This window comes from Paramacrobiotus metropolitanus, unplaced genomic scaffold (genome assembly GCF_019649055.1).
Source record: "Paramacrobiotus metropolitanus isolate TYO unplaced genomic scaffold, Prichtersi_v1.0 Parri_scaffold0000042, whole genome shotgun sequence".
Classification (NCBI taxonomy): Eukaryota; Metazoa; Tardigrada; class Eutardigrada; order Parachela; family Macrobiotidae; genus Paramacrobiotus; species Paramacrobiotus metropolitanus.
Genome location: NW_026570262.1, coordinates 232,466 through 250,091, shown reverse-complemented (window position 1 = coordinate 250,091; position 17,626 = coordinate 232,466). Strand labels below are relative to the sequence as shown.

The window sequence follows — 17,626 nt, the reverse complement described above, 5'->3', positions numbered from 1 at the left end:
ACCGCATAGCTCCGATACTTCTTCTGAACCGGCTAAATGCAATTAGTGTCTCAATGACGTAACCTTCAACTTCGCTAGCATTATTGAACCGCGCAACGTGCTTCGATCCCGGGCGTCTTACATCCATAAAGCGCGGTCGAATCATACAGCTGATGTTGCTATTGCTCCAGGATTCGAATGCGTTTTGCAGGAGATCGTTATTGTACAACTGAAAGACAACTAAACCGGGATGCCGCACTCCCAGTTCATGCATTAATGCAAAGTGAAACCTCCATGCCAGGGCGATAGTTTTCTGTGTGGCAGGAAATAAAGGGCATGGAAGCAGCGTTATTTGCCTTTTAAAAAAAAACTGCTCGACTTGGTGTCACATCAAGTGCAAAAAACTCCAGAAATTTTGCATGGTGGGAAGACCACAACCATAATTTTTCCAAAGATGGTCAGCGAATGTGATACCTTGTACACCCAGTGCGTAGCCGGTACTGCGAAAGCACGGATGGCGTGGATTCAACGGTTTGCGTAGTACGATTACCGCGCTTAATTTGTGCAGTGGACACTCGTCCAACTAAAGATTTCCGTCTATTGGGGACTGGTGGGCCGCCCGTTAGGGGATGGTACTTGTCATACAGCAGCCGTAGGATGATATCGGACAGGAAGCAGCGCTGTTCGTCATATCTTTTATCAAGGATAAAACGCCAGTCTGTAGCAATAGGGCTGACCGTATTGCCGTATTGCCGCTGACCGTATTGCGAACTCGATTCATTCCCGTTTTGAAATGCTGCATGTCGCACACCAAACAAAATTATGCAAATTTTCGACTGCTCAGTTCCTCGAAATATTATCAAGCTACAATACGGTAAATCGCAAGCCTGCTCGCAAGTAAAGCGCGATACGCATCGTGAGCAAGTACTTGCGGTGAACAGAAACAGTTGCAAGTACACTGTGTTCCCTATTGACAAGTATTTCTCGTATTCAAACAGCATGGGTGCGATAATATGGGTAATTGGTGAACCTACATAAACCAGTCGTCCATAAACGGTAAACCATCGTCACATTATTTGCTTATCGTCCGTTCTCGTAACTTAAACTCGTGGAATGGCGATATCTTATCGGCACCGGAAGTACTGCAATACAGTTAACAAGTACACATCACTGCAATCTGGTACGTACGGCTTGGCATCGTTTTACAAGTACTACTCGTAGTAATTACAAATCGTGCGATCGGCTAGCTGGTAAAGTGAACACAACACCGGCTGCAATTAAAACATTAAGCACTGCGTAGCTGAAGTTAATCTTCTACGTTATGTGATTACGTCGTGTTATAATGGCTCTTTGCGGGATCGAACCTTATCATGGAGAGTTAGAAAACCCATACAAATTGAGAAGGATGTCTAAATAATTGAGACCGTTCTGCCGTGGAGATCCATCGATAATGATACACAAGCAAAAAATAAAAAAATGTGCAATTTATGAAGGGTGCGACTATTGTCACCCCCCCTCACCCCCTTTTGACTATTGTCACCCCCCTGCACCCCCTTTTGGCTATTGTCACCCCCCTGCACCCCCTTTTGGCTATTGTCACCCCCCTTTTGGCTATTGTCACCCCCCTTTTGGCTATTGTCACCCCCTTTTTGGCTATTGTACAAACTTAACCGAGACGCCGAAATTTTTTTTCCACGCGCGCAGCAGCAGAGAGACGGACATAACTGCGGGCTTTTTGCTATCGCTTTTGCTGCGGAACTCATTAGTAAAAAAAATCCTGAAGATGCGAAATTTAATGTCAAAAAAATGAGACCGCATCTAAGCGATGCATTAAGTGTTAATAAGCTTCGCTTGGCGCCTTTCCCTGCCGGTGGTGGCAGAAACAGAATTGAAAAAGACCCGCTGGTGGCGAAATTATAAAATAAATTTAATGGTGGTGGCAATAGCCTAAAGGCCGTGTTATAGGGAGTGACAATAGTCAAAGGGGGTGTTTAATTTATTTAAAAAAAGGGGGTGACAATAGTCGAAAGGGGGTGCAAGGGGGTGACAATAGCCATTTCCATTTATGAATTCATTTCCTAATTTTGTAAACGTGGTCATCCATGACCTTTGTTTCTTTTTCCAGTTGCATCCGGGTCTCAGCCATCATACTACGATATATTCATGGACTCTACATTAATATCTAAATCTGAACCAATATCAAGTTCATGTTGCTTCTTGAAATTTCGAATGAGTTGAAAATTTTGAACTTTATAGTCATGTGCTCCTGTCAGTCCTGAGTGATTAATTTGCAGTAAAGTTTTAAGAAGATCGGATAATATCCTGACTTTTGCTCACTACAATGCATTAAAACCCTTTTTGTCCATTTTAATTTCATTTAATACACCAAAAATCCAATTTTATCCATTTGATTTTATAGCGATAGGTTTAGTGGATGTACGGATACCGTATCACGTATGCGAAATTGGTACTACTGTGTACCGGGCCACGTTCTGTTACACGCATCGCATGTTTACCGCATGTGTGGCAGTCAATAACCGATAAATACCGCAAAATCCTGACCAAAATCCATCGTTTTATTTGAAATACATTAGAACGGATATGTTTTGCAATTTCGGGTTCCAAATTAATGGCCAAATATAAATAGAAGTCGCGCTCTACCACATGCATCAGTAAAAGAAAACCAACAACTATAAAATATTTCTAACCTTCTTCTTAAACAAACGCTAATCTAAGCCGCACCACCCCCACCCACCCCCAAAAAAGACGCGCCCATCATCGTCTAAACACCACCAAAAGATCCCCCGCCCACCGCATGCACATGCATCACGTGACCCCCTCCAACTACGCCGACTCCTCCTCACTCTGACTGCCGCCGCTCTTCCCGTCCTCCTCCTCGTCGTACTCCGCGGGCGGCAGGTACGTGGGCGGGCCCATACTGAAACTGCCCGGCTCAATGCAGATCTCCTTCTCGCCGGCCACCAGCTGCTTCTTGCACTCCTTCAGCACCATCTCCAGCACCTCACTATCCTGATAAATCAAACTCCCTTCCACATTATACTCCTGCGCGTTCTTGCACATGAGGAGGATGTCGTGCTCGAAGGATTCGACGGTCTTGTACTTCCCTTCCTGCATGCCGCGCTCGATCTTGTTGAGGTCCAGGGGTTTGCGGATGACCTGGTAGTAGTCGGGGAGTTCGCGGCGGGTGGGCAGTTTCATGAAGGGCCCGGAGAGGACGCGTCCGTCCGTGTCCTGGTAGCTGACCAGGATGTCGAACATCTTCTGGATGTCGTCGCGGGTCTTGGCCGCCAGGTCCGGTTTGGCCACGATCTTCCGCCGGCTGCGACTGCTCGTCGTCGGCCCGACTTCCTCGCTTTCGTCCGATTCTTCCTCGTACCTGTTGATGGAAAAAAGCATCTACTTATAATCCGAATCTTATATACTATAGCGAATTGCCAACTGGTGATAGGACCGTTTAGCACGGTTTTCCATGACCACTGCTCTACAACTTCGGCCATAAGACAGCACGGTATTGTCGACGTGTTACTCTTCTCTCACTTTGTCCATATTCCGTGGTTGCATATAGACAGGCACAATAAACAGAACACTATTTTTCACTATAAAATTAGACAAACAGGGCAAAAATAAAAATCACCATCAGTCAATTTTAACTGTGTTACACCGATAAAGTCCTAACAATTCCCCAAAAAAGCGCACAGAACACGTGCTATATTGGCTACATAACGGTTTCGTCATTCTTTAATTCAGCGTTCCATAAACCGCATTATATATTGTGACAGCTATTAATTTCAATTTGCATTCTCGTATGATTTCTTCCTCCTATTTGTTGAAAGGGAAAAAAGTAAACATGGAATTATAATTACCGAATCCACAACCAACACGTGTAACCAGGAGTTCACAAAGAGCCCCATTATCAGTGGACTGCTCGCGACCACTATTCTACGACTTCGGCAATTACGGTAATTAGCGTATTCCCGACGTTGTAATTCGTCCCTTTTCTTTACCTTATACTCCGTAAACACACTGCCGTAATACCAAACAGTAAAAATTCACCTTCAATGAAATTCATTCGAATTCAATACATCGTTATTAATTTCCCAAAAAACCGAAACCATTTTACAGTGTGAAGCAGTCTAATGTACTTACAATTATTACCTTTTGATTGCTTTACAACAACTTATACCATTAATCTAAATCAGCAATATAAAAATCAGCAATATAAGTAAACCGCAATATTTTAAATTAGTTTTCAGCACCGATCCTACACAGCACAAGTTTTTCGCTTTAAAATAATTGATCTCCGCGTCTAACCAATTCCTTTTCTCACCGTGCACGGCCCCGTTTGCGCCCGGGCGGCGGTTTGGCCGGTTCCGGGGAATCTTCCTCGTCCTCCTCGACCACCTCCAGACTCTCCAGAAACTGTTTCTCCAGCAGATCCTCCGAGTAGTCCACCTCCTTGCGCTGCCGCGATCCCCGGCCGAAGATGCGATCCTCATCGGAATCCGCCGTCAATCGCTCGATCTCCTTCTCGTCCTTACACAGCCAACTGGGCAGTTCGTCTTCCTCCATCAGCCGCGGTTTGGGACCGCCGGGCGTCCGAGCTTCCTCCAGGATGCGGGCGTTGTCGATCTTCTGCAGGGTCTCGAATTCGTCCTCGCTGCGCGCCAGCATCTGGTTGATGGTCTCGTCGTCGGGGATTTCCTTCTCATCTTCCTCCCCTTCATCCTCCTGACAGCAAAAACATCGATTTAAAAAATAAAAAAAAAACACTTCCACTTTAATTTACATGTTCTTCTCGAAAAAGTTTAAGTTTTCACAATTTTCATTAAAGACTGACTGACAATAAGCAACTGTTCGCGTAATTACCCCTCCACAGTAAGCCACCAATCTACGATACCGGCATAATGAAGAGTTATGCAGCGTAGGTAATTGTTGTATCGCGCGACATATTGCTAACACACATCCCAAGCAGCATAGAGCCACATAAACACCGCAATATGTACGAATATCAATCTGCTAATTATAGATGCGCTGAATATTCTCAAAGGCTACAAACGCAGCCGGAAAACATGCTGTAAAGTGTCAACCACGCAAAAGACTGCCGACAAATTAACACTGACTTATTCACACGAAAAAAATTAACCAATATAATAACGCCAAAAATTTAACAAAAACAATACCAATATTAACAAATTAACTGTATCATCTTCCCCAAAGAATTATATACATTATTCTGTTAAAATTAATAACCAACCTGTGTGAGTACAGCCTGCAAAAACTGCTGCCGCTCGGTGAGCGTAGACTTCTGATCGAACATGCCGGCCTGGATGACCTTCTCGTCGAGGTTGAGCTTGTACTTGGCGGCGGCCTGGATGCGCTCCTCCACGGAGTTGACGGTCATCAGGCGCAGCACGCGCACCTCGTTCTGCTGGCCGATGCGGTGGGCGCGGTCCTGCGCCTGCATGTCCTGGTGCGGGTTCCAGTCCGAGTCGAAGATGATCACCGTGTCCGCCGTCTGCAGATTCAGCCCCAGCCCGCCGGCGCGCGTGCTCAGCAGGAAGATGAAGTACTCCGAGTCTTTCCGGTTGAAATCCTGCAGGAGTTTCCCGCGGTCTTCCGACTTGGTCGTGCCATCCAGTCTGCAAAACGGCACACATGCACACGCGGCATACGAACAATCTCGTACATTCGTCTATAAAGCGAATTTTTCTTACGTAAAATCCTATCTGGATACCGTAATATCAAAGTAAAAAAAATCTGATCGAAACAAGTTTATTACTGTGGGTAATACAGCAGCCTTATAGCATTCCATCCTTCTGTTAAGACATATTTATTTAATTGCGTTCACAAAGAGTGATGTATGACAAATTGTCAAGTTTCAACACCCTGAGTGTAGAACAATGGCCGTGCTTGGTGGTTACGGTCGGGAAAAGTCACCGCCAAAATAAAATCCGTGCTAAAGTTTGACACCGAATAACTTCGAGCCTTCACAACGTTTTTTTACAATTTTAATATTAAGCTAGTTTATTCCCTGGACTGCGACAACCGCCTAATCTAAAAGAATCAATTCCGCAAACAAACAGCAAACAACAATTCCGCAAACAACAACCGCAAACAACAAAAGAATCAATTCCGCAAACAATTCCGCAAACAACACTTCAAAAAGAGAGAGGCAAAATTGATAAGAAAATCTTCACTGTTTTAGGGTTGTTTCGTATCCCTGCAGTACAATAACTGAGTTTCCATAACAATTATTATTAGAATTATTTCATAAAATTATCATTTTATTTTGTTATTTATTATTATTGTTAGTACTAAATCTTATTATTAAAAATTACTTTTATTATTAAGAATTATATTATAATCAAAGTAATACCGCCATTGGAATGTCAGTGATCCCACCTTAGATATTTCAGATGTCGCCAGTTGAGATAATCCTCCATAATGGTCATCAGCGCCGTCATCTGGCAGAAAATCAGTACCCGATGATTGGTCGCCTTCAGCTTGGGCAATATCCGATCCAGCAGCTCAAACTTCCCCGACGCCCGGAAGAGCACCGGCCCGGTGACGGCCGGCTGCTTGTCGTGCTTCTCGCCGGCGTGCTTCTCGGCGAAGGCCTCCTCGATGTGCTCGAAGACGAAGGGATGGTTGCAGATCTTGCGCAGCTGCATGATTGTGTTCATCAGCGTCTTGGCGCCGCCGCGGCCCTTCTTGTTCGACTCGGAGCCGTCGGTCAGCAGCACGCCCTTGTGCTGCATGTGCCGGTACAGGAGTTTCTGCAGCGCCGACATGTCGCATTTGATCAGGTACTCCACTTTGTCCGGCAGCTGAGATTCCACTTCCTTCTTCAGACGGCGCAGTAAAAACGGCCGGAGTACTTTGTGCAGACGCCGGATGATCAGGATGGTTTCTTCTTCGTTCAGCTCCACTTTTTCACCTGCAGCCAGATAAAAGTTACTCAAAAACTTGGTGAGATTTTACTTCTGCAGAGATACCGCAGACAAAAACCAACAGCTAATCTACTTCAAATCAATTCATTAATTACTTTATATAAATTTTAAAAAATCGGTTAAGTCAAAATATCGTGGGGAAGTTTCATAATTACAGTACATTTACGGTATGTCAATTTCAAGGCCAATTACTTATTTGGCGGGAGATCGACGGTGAATGTTAGGTGAATTGGCGCCACCGTTCTACCATATCGGCTAACAAAACGGAACTACGCAACATATCTGTATGAAAACTTAGTACGAAGCAGAAATGACGCCCAGTTTTGCTATGTTAGAAACTTAAAATATCATTATTCTATACCAAACTGTGTGTTGAATTTTAATTCAGTTCAAACTGTTACTGAAATATTATAATCTGCGCTTTAAATAAATTACTCGGCCGCAGCCAAAAATATGTCCCGTAAAAATAATCATAACTGCCAATCCAATGCTCAACGGCAGAAATTAAATAACTTGAAATAAACTTATTTAAATTTTGAATGCATGTAACATTGTCTAGTAGGAACCATTACAAAAGTGAAGTAAAGCTACAGAACAATTAAATACATCAACTTAAACCAAAATCGCAGTCCGAAGACTTCATTAATGTACGTACAACGTATTTTTGCCGTTGTCGAAGCGAAAGGCCAATTAAGTATATTTTCATCATTTTAAATTTCACTTTTAAATCTGCATAGTGCTTACCAGTTGTAGCAAAAGGCGCATTAAACCACTGCTCGAACGTGGTCACCGACTTGAAGATACTGGGCAGCAGGAAATTCAGGAGCGCCCACAACTCCGGCAGTTTATTCTGCAGCGGTGTGCCGGTCAGCAGCAGCCGGTGCGGCGCCGTGTAGTACGTATTCAGGATCTGCGTCAGCTTGCAGTGGTGGTTCTTCATGCGGTGGCCCTCGTCAATAATCATGTACTTCCAGCGGACCTTACTGAGACTGGCCTTGTCCTTCATGATGTACTCGTACGTCGTCAGCAGGACGTTGAGCTTCCCGTGGCGGATCTGCGTGTTGTAGGCACGGCGGACGGTGGGTGTGCCCTTGTAGGCGATGGTGATGACGGAGGGCGCCCATTTCTGGAATTCCAGCTGCCAGTTGGACAGGGTGGACAGCGGGACGATGATCAGGTAGGGACCGGGGTTCTTCTTCGCTTCGATCAGGTACGTCACCAGACTGATGGTCTGCAAACCGGTACAACTGTTAGAAATTGTAGAACATCGGCTCTGACAGCCTCAACGCACATTCCAATAGAGCTATAGTCCAAATTTCAATATTCTATCACCGACTTAAAACAAATTCAGAAAATGATTTCTGTTACCTTTTTATTTTTATGAGCAGCACATTTTTTCAGGATGAGAAAATACTATCGGAAACGGGTTGGTAGAAGAAACTGTCGCTGCTGTAGCCTACCGACCAAGTTCTATACTTGAAGTATGCACAAAAATAAAAACAACACTTTCAACTGGAAATTGCATTGATCTGGCATTCTGGCTACGAGCTCAGCCAGTCAATATCACTAATCAAAATTTGAGAAAAGTTCACGACGCTGAATGACCAAATTCAATAAAAAATAATTATCAAATAAATTAATTAAAAAATTACAACTGAATATGGTAGACCAGATTTACAGGGCAAACAAGTGATTTGTGTAAGTGAATAGTGATCCGGTTCCCTGCAAACAAAATCCGGATTTCTGTCTAAAAATTTTAACTAAAGAAAAACACGTTAAACACCGAAAAGCACTAAGAATCCGTAAGTCAGAATTAAAAAATAAAACATTCCATAAACCGCCGGACATCTGAAAAAACGGCGATATCAGACAGATGGTGTCAAAGCATAATAAAACGTAGACTAAAGGCTCTGTTACTGTTAGCAGTCCCAGTTTTGCAGTTCGAATTGTAATATTGCGCAGACAATTTTCTCACTATAACTTTTTAACCTAATTAGTTGTTTCTTTTTTTATTTAGCGTAAAACTCTTTCTTATTCATATAACTGTACACGAACAGTTCAACAGTAAGAAAGAATCAAACGCAGTGGCCGAGTCCAGGGCAAATTTACAACGTAAATTAAGTCAAATTAGTGATTTGTACTCCGTTTTATGCAAACAAAACTCATCTTTTCGGCTGAAAACTGCTAACGAAACCGAAAACTAGGAAACGCAAAAAAATAAGAAATTAATTAAATTAATAAGAAATTAAATCATGTAATTAAATTAATAAGAAAACTATAAATCGACTGTGGAATCGATCAATCTATAAATCAACTTTGGATTGGAAAAATAGTTAAAATACCGTTATTCGTACCGCACCTGTATGGTTTTGCCCAGACCCATTTCATCGGCCAGGATCCCGTTCAAACTATTATTATACAGCGACACCAGCCACTCCAGCCCCTTCAGCTGGTACGCCTTCAACTGTCCCCCGACCATAATACTCGGCTGCACCGTCACCACCTCCCGGATGGCGTGCGCCATCTGATAATAATTCTGATTGGCCGCATCCACCTCCGACTGCCCATACTCATCGTCCTCCGCCTTGGCCGTCCTCAACAGCTCCTGCACCTCCTCATCGGCCTTCCCGGTCTCCACGTTCTTCCGCTTGGCCTCCTCCTCGTTCTCCGAGCCCTCCTCGTCCTCACTCTCATCCCGCGGGGCCACCTCGTACTCGGGATGCTGCTCCAGCCACTGCTCGAGGTGGGAGGCGCGCGGGGCGTCGTCGCCGCGCAAAATCTTCCCGGTGGCCACCTCGATGACGTGGACGGCCTGGTCGCTGGACTGGGACGACTCGTCGGCGCTGTTTTGGGAGGATTCGTCCACGCCGAGGATGGCGCGGCGTTTGGCTTCCTGTTCTTTGCGCTTCTCGCGCAGCTCCTTCTGCAGTTTCTTGCGGACGGCTTTCTTGTGCTCCTTGACCATGTCGGTGAGGTTGGCGACGTACTCGTCGGTTTGTTTGAGGAGGTGGGCGAGGCGGCGGTCTTTCTTCTGGTCAATCAACTTCCGGTAGCCTTCTTCGTCTTCAGCCTAAACATGTCCCATTTTAACGCAGGAATTTTTATTACATATTTTAAAATAACCCATTTTTGACTCAATACAATTATTATACAACAAATAGCAATTCTCAAACAAGAATAAATTAAGAATATCGGATTATACGTATAAATCAACAACAGAACAAGAAACTGGAGTGTCTACGCATAATAATAAACAGGCGTTTTAAACACAGCAAAACGTTCATAACTTGTAAGGAAGCCAAGTGAATTGTAGTGTACCGGCTTTAAACAACCGACTTATCTGACACTTGTCAAAGCTACTACAAAGGAGTGTATTCAATGTAATAAAAGTGCAGTATCGACATGTTTTTTATTTAAAAAAATAACTGGTTAACCAGCTACATTTTGAAAGAAAACAGAACGAAAAACAAATGTTCGTACCATGAGCCGGCGCATACGCTCGCGTTCAATCCGCTCCTGCTCCTTCTTCTGCTCCCGTTCGGTATTGGCATGGTACGTCATGACGGCTTTATTCAGTCGGATCACCTTCGCCTGATCGGCTTTGTGTCCATCACGAAAGTCCTTGGCATGCTGCAGAACGGCAGCTAAGAATTGCTGCAAAAAAATGGACCAACATATCAAATGCAAACGATTACATAATTAAAATTTCAGATGAAAAAATCCCTACCTGTCGCTCCTTCTTCCGCTTCTTTTCCAGTTCGGTCCGCTTCTGTTTTTCGAGACGCTCCGTGGCGCGCGAGTCGCGGTGCATAGTTTGCGTTTTTAACCGTTTGTATAAATTCGGACAAAATCCCGATTCGAGAAACGTGTCTTTCGTGAAGATTTCGTTAATCTGTCAACAAAACTACCGTTAACGAAACCAACTGCAGATATATCAGAAATATCGCAAAAACAAATGAAGGCCTCAAAAATCCGCGTAATTTTTTACGTAAAAGTCAACAGCAGAATGCATCAGCCATAAATAACCAAAAAAGAAATGATACTGTGTGAATCGTTAACACAGTTTACCAATTACTGTCTTCAATTTAAATCTAAATTAATTCTAAATTAAATCAAAATTAATTTTAATTTATATCAAAAATAATTCTAATTTAAACCAAAATCAATTGAAATTAAAATTACCTCTTGTCGGATTTGTCGCTGCATCTGGATCAAACTCAACGACTTCAGCTCGATCGTGGCCTTCCTCCTCTCCTCCTCCGGCAACTCCTGCTGCAGCATCTTCTCCAGCTGATTTTTCCGACAATTCATGCCATGGATAATCCTACCACAATCCATCACCGCCCAATTAAACCCTATCCTCTGCCGCAATATATACCACATCAACCGTACCGTCGTTCGCGCTCCTCCGCCAGCGCCTCCAGATCAATCCCGCTGGTCTTAATCCCGGTGGAGCGGCACTGGCGCTCCTGATGCAGCAGAGCCAGCGCTTCCGGGCGCAGCTGTGCCGTGTAATCCGGCGGTGGCGGCAGCGGCTGGGGGACGAGGGCGGGCGGCGGCTGCAGCGGAAACGGCAGACCGTTGGGCGCCGGCTGCAGCATCCCGCTGTCGCCGTTCTGTAGCGCCATCGGCACCGGTGTCGGCGTCTGCGAGGCGGGTGACTGGTTGAGGGAGCCGCCGGAGCCGGTGGATTCCTGGCTGGAGACGGGCGACGCGGTGCGCGAGGCTGTATACGTAAATCATGCATATTTCAATAGCGTATACGGTGCAGTCATGTGTTGCCGCTTTTAATATTAATTTAATTATTTATTAAAATTTAATAATATCTGCTGAGGTTGTCCGTAAAGTAGATCAGCGGCCTGATTTACAGACTGCATTTTCAAGTTTCATACATGTATTCTGCTTTTTCATCAGTGCTTTCCTTACTTCCAATGAAAAGTTTTTTAAAACTAGAACGCAACCATCTGAATATCCGAAATCTCGGCAAAATCTGTACTATCGGTTATTTTTCGCTTTTGTTAAAATTATTTACAGATATAGCAGCGGAAGCCGTAGCCATCATAATTCACTGCCCTGAGAATCTTCAAAGCTTCAGAAAAATTCGTACGGTTATTTTTCGTTCATTTCACGCAGTTTTAACAACAAATTTAGCAGCAAAATTTAGCAGAAAACTTCCATACCGGTTATTTTTTCGTTCATTTTATGAAAATTATTTAGCAAAATTCGGAGAAATCAGAGCCTATCCAAATCTCCAAATTCACGAAAAACTGTGTACCGGTTATTTTTCGCTCATTTTGTTAAAACTATTCATCAAATTCAGTAGCAAAATTCGCAGGAAATTAAAGCCATCTCAGTCTGCAAAATCCATAGAAAAATCTGTATCGGTTATTTATCGTTCATTTTGTTGGCAGCTACCTCTGTATTTATCAGATTCAGCAGCAAAATTCGTAGCAGATTATAGCCATCAGTACCTTCAAATTCACAGAAAAATTCATACCGGTAATTTTTCGTTCATTTTACTGGAATAATTCAGCAAAATTCATACCAATCACCGCCATTATTCTATTTTTACCCGCAAAAATTACTTACAATTTCCTCCGGCATTCCCCTGATTGCTGGCCACCAGCGGCCGCCGATTCAGCACGGCAAAGTACACCGCCTCCGGGAGGATCTCCCGCTTAGAGAAATGCTTAAACGCCGCGATCTGCGTCTGGAGAATCTGCCTCTGCAGCGGCGTCAGCCCCATCCCCGCCGGCTTCACGGGTCCATTACCCCACAACGGCGGGCTATTCTGACTACCCCCCGGCGGGGGCGGCGGCGTGGGGTACTCCATCCCGTTGAAATTCTGCCCGTAAGCCTGGTACCCCCCTCCCCCGCTCTGATTGGACGGCGGACGCTCCGGCTGGCCATCCGGGTACCCCGCCCCCCGCGGCGCCTGCTCCGGGGGCTGATAGTACCCGCCCGCGGGGGCGGAGGGGTAGGGGGCGGCCGGGGGCTGGATCTGGGCTTTGACCCGGTTGGCCATATTGACCAGGGAGGAGTAGCGCGGATCGGCGTGCATCCCCTTCTCCTCCATCTGTCCGATGGCCTGCAATAAGATCGGCAAGAGTTCATTCGGGGACATGGTGTTGTAGTCCCGCGGGGGCGCGGGATTCTCCTGCTGCTCCATTGGTCAACACAACGCTAACGTCGCCAACACGCTACATTACATGGTCTCGCTGTTATTATCCAATACAAGAGCACTGTGTCGCAAAAAGCCTTCGAATGCACACGTTCGTGCCAGTCATAAGATTTCGCGTTAAGCCTGTTATGCGCTGTGTGTTGGCATGAAAAACACTGGGCTGTTGCAGCGACTGTGTGCTGTGTGTGTGTTGTGCAGAACGGAGAAAATTGTGCCATTCACCGTAGCGCATGTTTTTCGGTACGGCTGCTGTGTATAGCTGTATATGTGTGGGGATTAGTCACAGCGGTGCAGCCGTATATCACGACTGCAGCCGTTCGTGGCAATCGGCGAAAAGCGAACCGGAATGGTTGGTTTTCGCTGTGCCGCTGTGCGCGGCGCAGTGCCGTACGGACTACTGTACAGAGACGGCTTTCGTCATACGCTGCCAGCAACCTGTATCCGTGATGATAATAATCAAGCCCATTTTTATGGCGCACATATTTTGTTATTTGCTCGAAAGACCGGCGCGGAAAACGTCATATCTCGTTCCGTAATTGACAGTCATTTTGGGAAAATATACACTTGTGGCTCTTATACAGAAAACGGTTTTATGCCGGGAACTACTCTAACCACGTCCATTTCCGCTAATTATTTTAAAAATTAATTGCCGCTAACCTCAAATTATAACAAATTTTTTGGTTCGACATTCGTGAAATTTTCCGAACGCATCGCGCTGATATGCAATATACCAAACATTTTCATAAAAAACTCAGTTGATAAATTTTAATTATTTCCGGTGTGGGATTGAAATACTATAAAAAATCAAATCCCATAAATTTAAACTTATTAATTCGATATCCGTTAAAATTTTCTAACGTACCGTGTTGATACGCAAATTACACCATATTTCAGCATTTTACAACAAACTCGGTTGATGATTTTTTTAAATTATTTCCGGTGTGCAACTGTAATTTAAAAAAAGAAAATCCCACAAAAATATGACAAATTAAATACTTTAGTTTCGTGCTTCGTAAAACATCCTAACGCACGCAAACTCGGCATTTTAAAACAAATGCGGCTTATTTTTTAAATTATTTCCGGTGTGGAACTGGAATTTTTGAAAAATAAATCCCATAAAATGTGACAAATTTTCCTGACTATTTCGCCCACGATTCCCACCGTTTCCCGTATAGCATACCGCCCTAGAAACGCGGGATTTCAGAACAGCGAAAATCGATACACTCCACCACACGCACATAGAACCGAACCCAATGGCGCCCGGCGCATTCCATCACGAGTGTGTGCAACTGCAGCTCCGCATCCCGCATCGATTGGCGGGACGCGCACAATTGCTGCGGCGGCTGCTAATCAACAGGACTGCACCGGATGTACTCGCGGGAGATGCTGGCTGCCAGTGTGCTGCCCACACCGCCGCCATCGTGTTACTCTATTCATCCCCGCTTAAACTTATTACAAGGGGGATGAATATAAAGATACAGCCGCTATTTTTCAAGAGCTACAAAAGAAACGATACACACAGCGCAAACACGACATACAGCCGGTCTTCCTGGTCTTCCCGTCCCCGAAACCCTGATCTACATAAATTTTCTCAAAAATCCGGAAAAGCGTGGTGGAGGTTAAATGCTTGTGGAACTGGCTAATCCGATCGATAAATTCTAACAAATTTCAAAAATATAAAAATAATCTCTGATGAACCAGAACCTGTTTGCGAATAAAAGTAATAAAAACAAACGTTAAACAATTTTAATTTTTCTTAAGCAAATTATTAAAAAAATTACGAGAAAACAAAATGCCTGCGAAAATGCTTAACCCGATCGATAAATATTATTGCAAAATCGAAAAGACAGTACAAAATAATCTTCGAAAACCAGGACCAGTTCGCGTATATAAAAATAAAATCAAACGATTTTAACTTTTTCTTTGAAAAAATATTTATAAATTTGTGCGTCTATTCTGCGATGAAATCGGACGGAGCAACATAATTCGGCCCGCGCTCAAGCTCTGACTCAGACTCTGACTCTGACCGCTCAAACTCTGACTCTGACTACTCAAAGTCTGACTCTGACTGTCCAAACTCTGACTCTGACTGAATAACCTAAGAATAACTTAAAAAACTTAAGAAACCTAAGAAACCTAAGAAACCTATGAAACCTAAGAAACCTAAGAAACCTAAGAAACCTAAGAAACCTAAGAAACCTATGAAACCTAAGAAACCTATGAAACCTAAGAAACCTAAGAAACCTAAGAAACCTAAGAAACCTATGAAACCTATGAAACCTAAGAAACCTAAGAAACCTAAGAAACCTAAGAAACCTATGAAACCTAAGAAACCTTCAGAGTCAGAGTCAGACTTTGAGCGGTCAGAGTCAGACTTTGAGTAGTCAGAGTCAGAGTTTGAGTGGTCAGAATCAGAGTCAGAGTCAGAGTTGGAGTCTAGGCCACATAATTCATACAGACGCAAGACAGAGAAAAAAGAATCGACAAACCTTGGGAGAATTCTGCTGCACCTGCATTGCATACTGTCCCGTCGCCTCCGGACCATTCCCGCCGGGATTCTGCTGATAATAACCGGGAGAGGGCGGGGGTGCGTAGCGCGGAGGGGCCCCTTGGTGGGGCGCATAGTGGGACTGGTGCATCGGCGAAGGAACTTGACTGGAGGGACTAGGATTGGACGCGAACATGGTAAACCAGCGCACAGAATCAACAACACCAGCAGCCACGGCTTCCCATGGCGCCCGCACGGCGCCGCAACGGTGACGCAACAATCAGCAACACCAACTCGATATCTAATTATCGCTGAATCATTCCTACAGCCGGTTGGCTAATGAACTAAAGAAATGAGCGGCAAAGCAGCCCACATACACGGGTAAATCGAACTAGGCTGCCAAATATATCCACCGCGACAAAATCAGCAAAAAATTGTGGCGTGGTGTAGTGAGGTTGGCGTTTAGGGGGGTGCGGTGTGTGTACACGCGGCAAGGGTCCGGATGCAGGGGCTTCGTGACGCCACGCCACGCGGTGCAATCGTTGCAATCAGCGCACGTTGTTCGCTGGGGCTTTAATCAAAGCGAAGGCCCATTCAAGTGGAGATGGAATGATTATGCGGCCGCGGCTGACTCGTGTGTAGAAAAACGCAACACAGACACACACCGATCTACCGTGTGATTCATTCGGTCAATTCCATGAGAAAACACTGGTCGACAAAACCAGTCGCAGCATATAGCACATATACACAAACGGTTGGCTGGTGGTATATCAGGCAGACAAAACAACCTCTATATTACTGGCACGTAGCGGATGAACTGCGCTGCTAGACTCTGAAATTTTCTTCATTGTGGCCAGTGCCAAACGCGACCCGATATCGCCTCAACGAGCACACACGATAAAGCGCCGAGCAGCGCAGCGCGTACGTGCTTATCGATATTCAAGCGGTCTTCGGTCCGTGTACGTGTGTACGGGCGTCCAGTTCATCTATTTTATGCCACCATCAACACCGCACTGCACTTGCTTTAATCTGACCATGTAGAATTTCAATAAAATCGTGTTTAATTTTTTTTCGTGGAATGAAGAACAGAAGAGTCACGAGAAGTCGTAATAACAGCTGCCGAAAGTGTTGCTAAATCGGTCGGTCCGTGGTCGGACCGGTAGGCCGCACCCACTTTAGCATGAATGGGCTTATTTTTAACCGCTGCACGGTAAAATATTTCTCCAGCTGTCACTTCGGTGTGTGGGCAATAGTCGCAGCAGCTCAAGCTCACGGGCTCATTTATTCGGCAGCAGAGCAGAGCCAAACCAGCTTGGTGGAAATATTTCCTTGCTGGTTTATATCGGCCGTAGAGTGCTTTCTGCACTACTTGTACGGCAAAGTGCCGACGCCAGCGAGGTCGGCGTGAGCGAGCGGATCTCTTCCTGCAGGGAACGGCGCGGGCGTCATCGCCGTTATGTGCTGCACACGAAAATCCATTACACATCCATCCAGTACAGTGAGTACACACAGCCGGCTGAATTCAAATATTTGACACAGGACAACATCGACGTGGAAATTGTGGAAAATAATCAAAACATATAGGGCCAATATTGCAGTCCACCTTTATGCAAAAAGTAGAGATTCGTTAATCCAGTTTTAGAAAACTGAAAAAATTCCCAGGAAATGCAAAGACACAGTATTTATCGGAAGCAACGGAAACTGATCATTTTTCTGAGAAAATTTTCATTTTCCAGTTTCGACAATTCAACAAGCGTCAAGCCGATATTAATTACTGAAATGTTTATTGCGAATCACGGACGTTTATTAATTACAAAGTAAAAGCCAAGTTTTAGGAAGATAAAAAATATTGATTAAAAAATTTTTACCGTTTGAAATACTTCTGGACGCTTTTAGAGACGCAATCAGACACTTTTCGATTAATGCAAAACCATTAAATTAAAAATTTAGCAACGGAGTATTGGAAGGTTGCAATGGCGACACACCGGCGGTGTTCAAACAGCGCCC

The 17,626-nt window shown here is 44.6% G+C and overlaps 1 protein-coding gene across 1 annotated transcript; it reads right to left on the bottom strand.

The window, feature by feature from the left end:
- Positions 1–2,547: 2,547 nt before the first annotated feature.
- Positions 2,548–16,434, bottom strand: LOC129590855 (transcription activator BRG1-like). The gene is made up of 12 exons (XM_055486283.1): positions 15,621–16,434; positions 12,540–13,038; positions 11,343–11,676; positions 11,133–11,274; positions 10,678–10,842; positions 10,431–10,604; positions 9,310–10,020; positions 7,695–8,181; positions 6,403–6,937; positions 5,255–5,639; positions 4,328–4,728; positions 2,548–3,376 (listed from the first exon to the last, which is right to left on the bottom strand). Exons 1-12 carry the CDS (start codon positions 15,813–15,815, stop codon positions 2,824–2,826), a joined length of 4,581 nt encoding a protein of 1,526 aa, XP_055342258.1. The 5' UTR covers positions 15,816–16,434; the 3' UTR covers positions 2,548–2,823.
- Between the last annotated feature and the right edge of the window lie 1,192 nt (positions 16,435–17,626).

What these genes read in the sequence shown, in the direction of transcription:
- LOC129590855 (XM_055486283.1), bottom strand. Translation starts at nt 15,815, where the DNA reads ATGTTCGCGTCCAATCCTAGTCCCTCCAGTCAAGTTCCTTCGCCGATG. An exon ending in GCGGAGGAGCGCGAACGACG is followed by an intron (nt 11,275 to 11,342) that starts GTACGGTTGATG and finishes GGATTGTGGTAG; the next exon opens with GATTATCCATGGCATGAATT. An exon ending in CGCAAACGGGGCCGTGCACG is followed by an intron (nt 3,377 to 4,327) that starts GTGAGAAAAGGA and finishes TTCCATCAACAG; the next exon opens with GTACGAGGAAGAATCGGACG.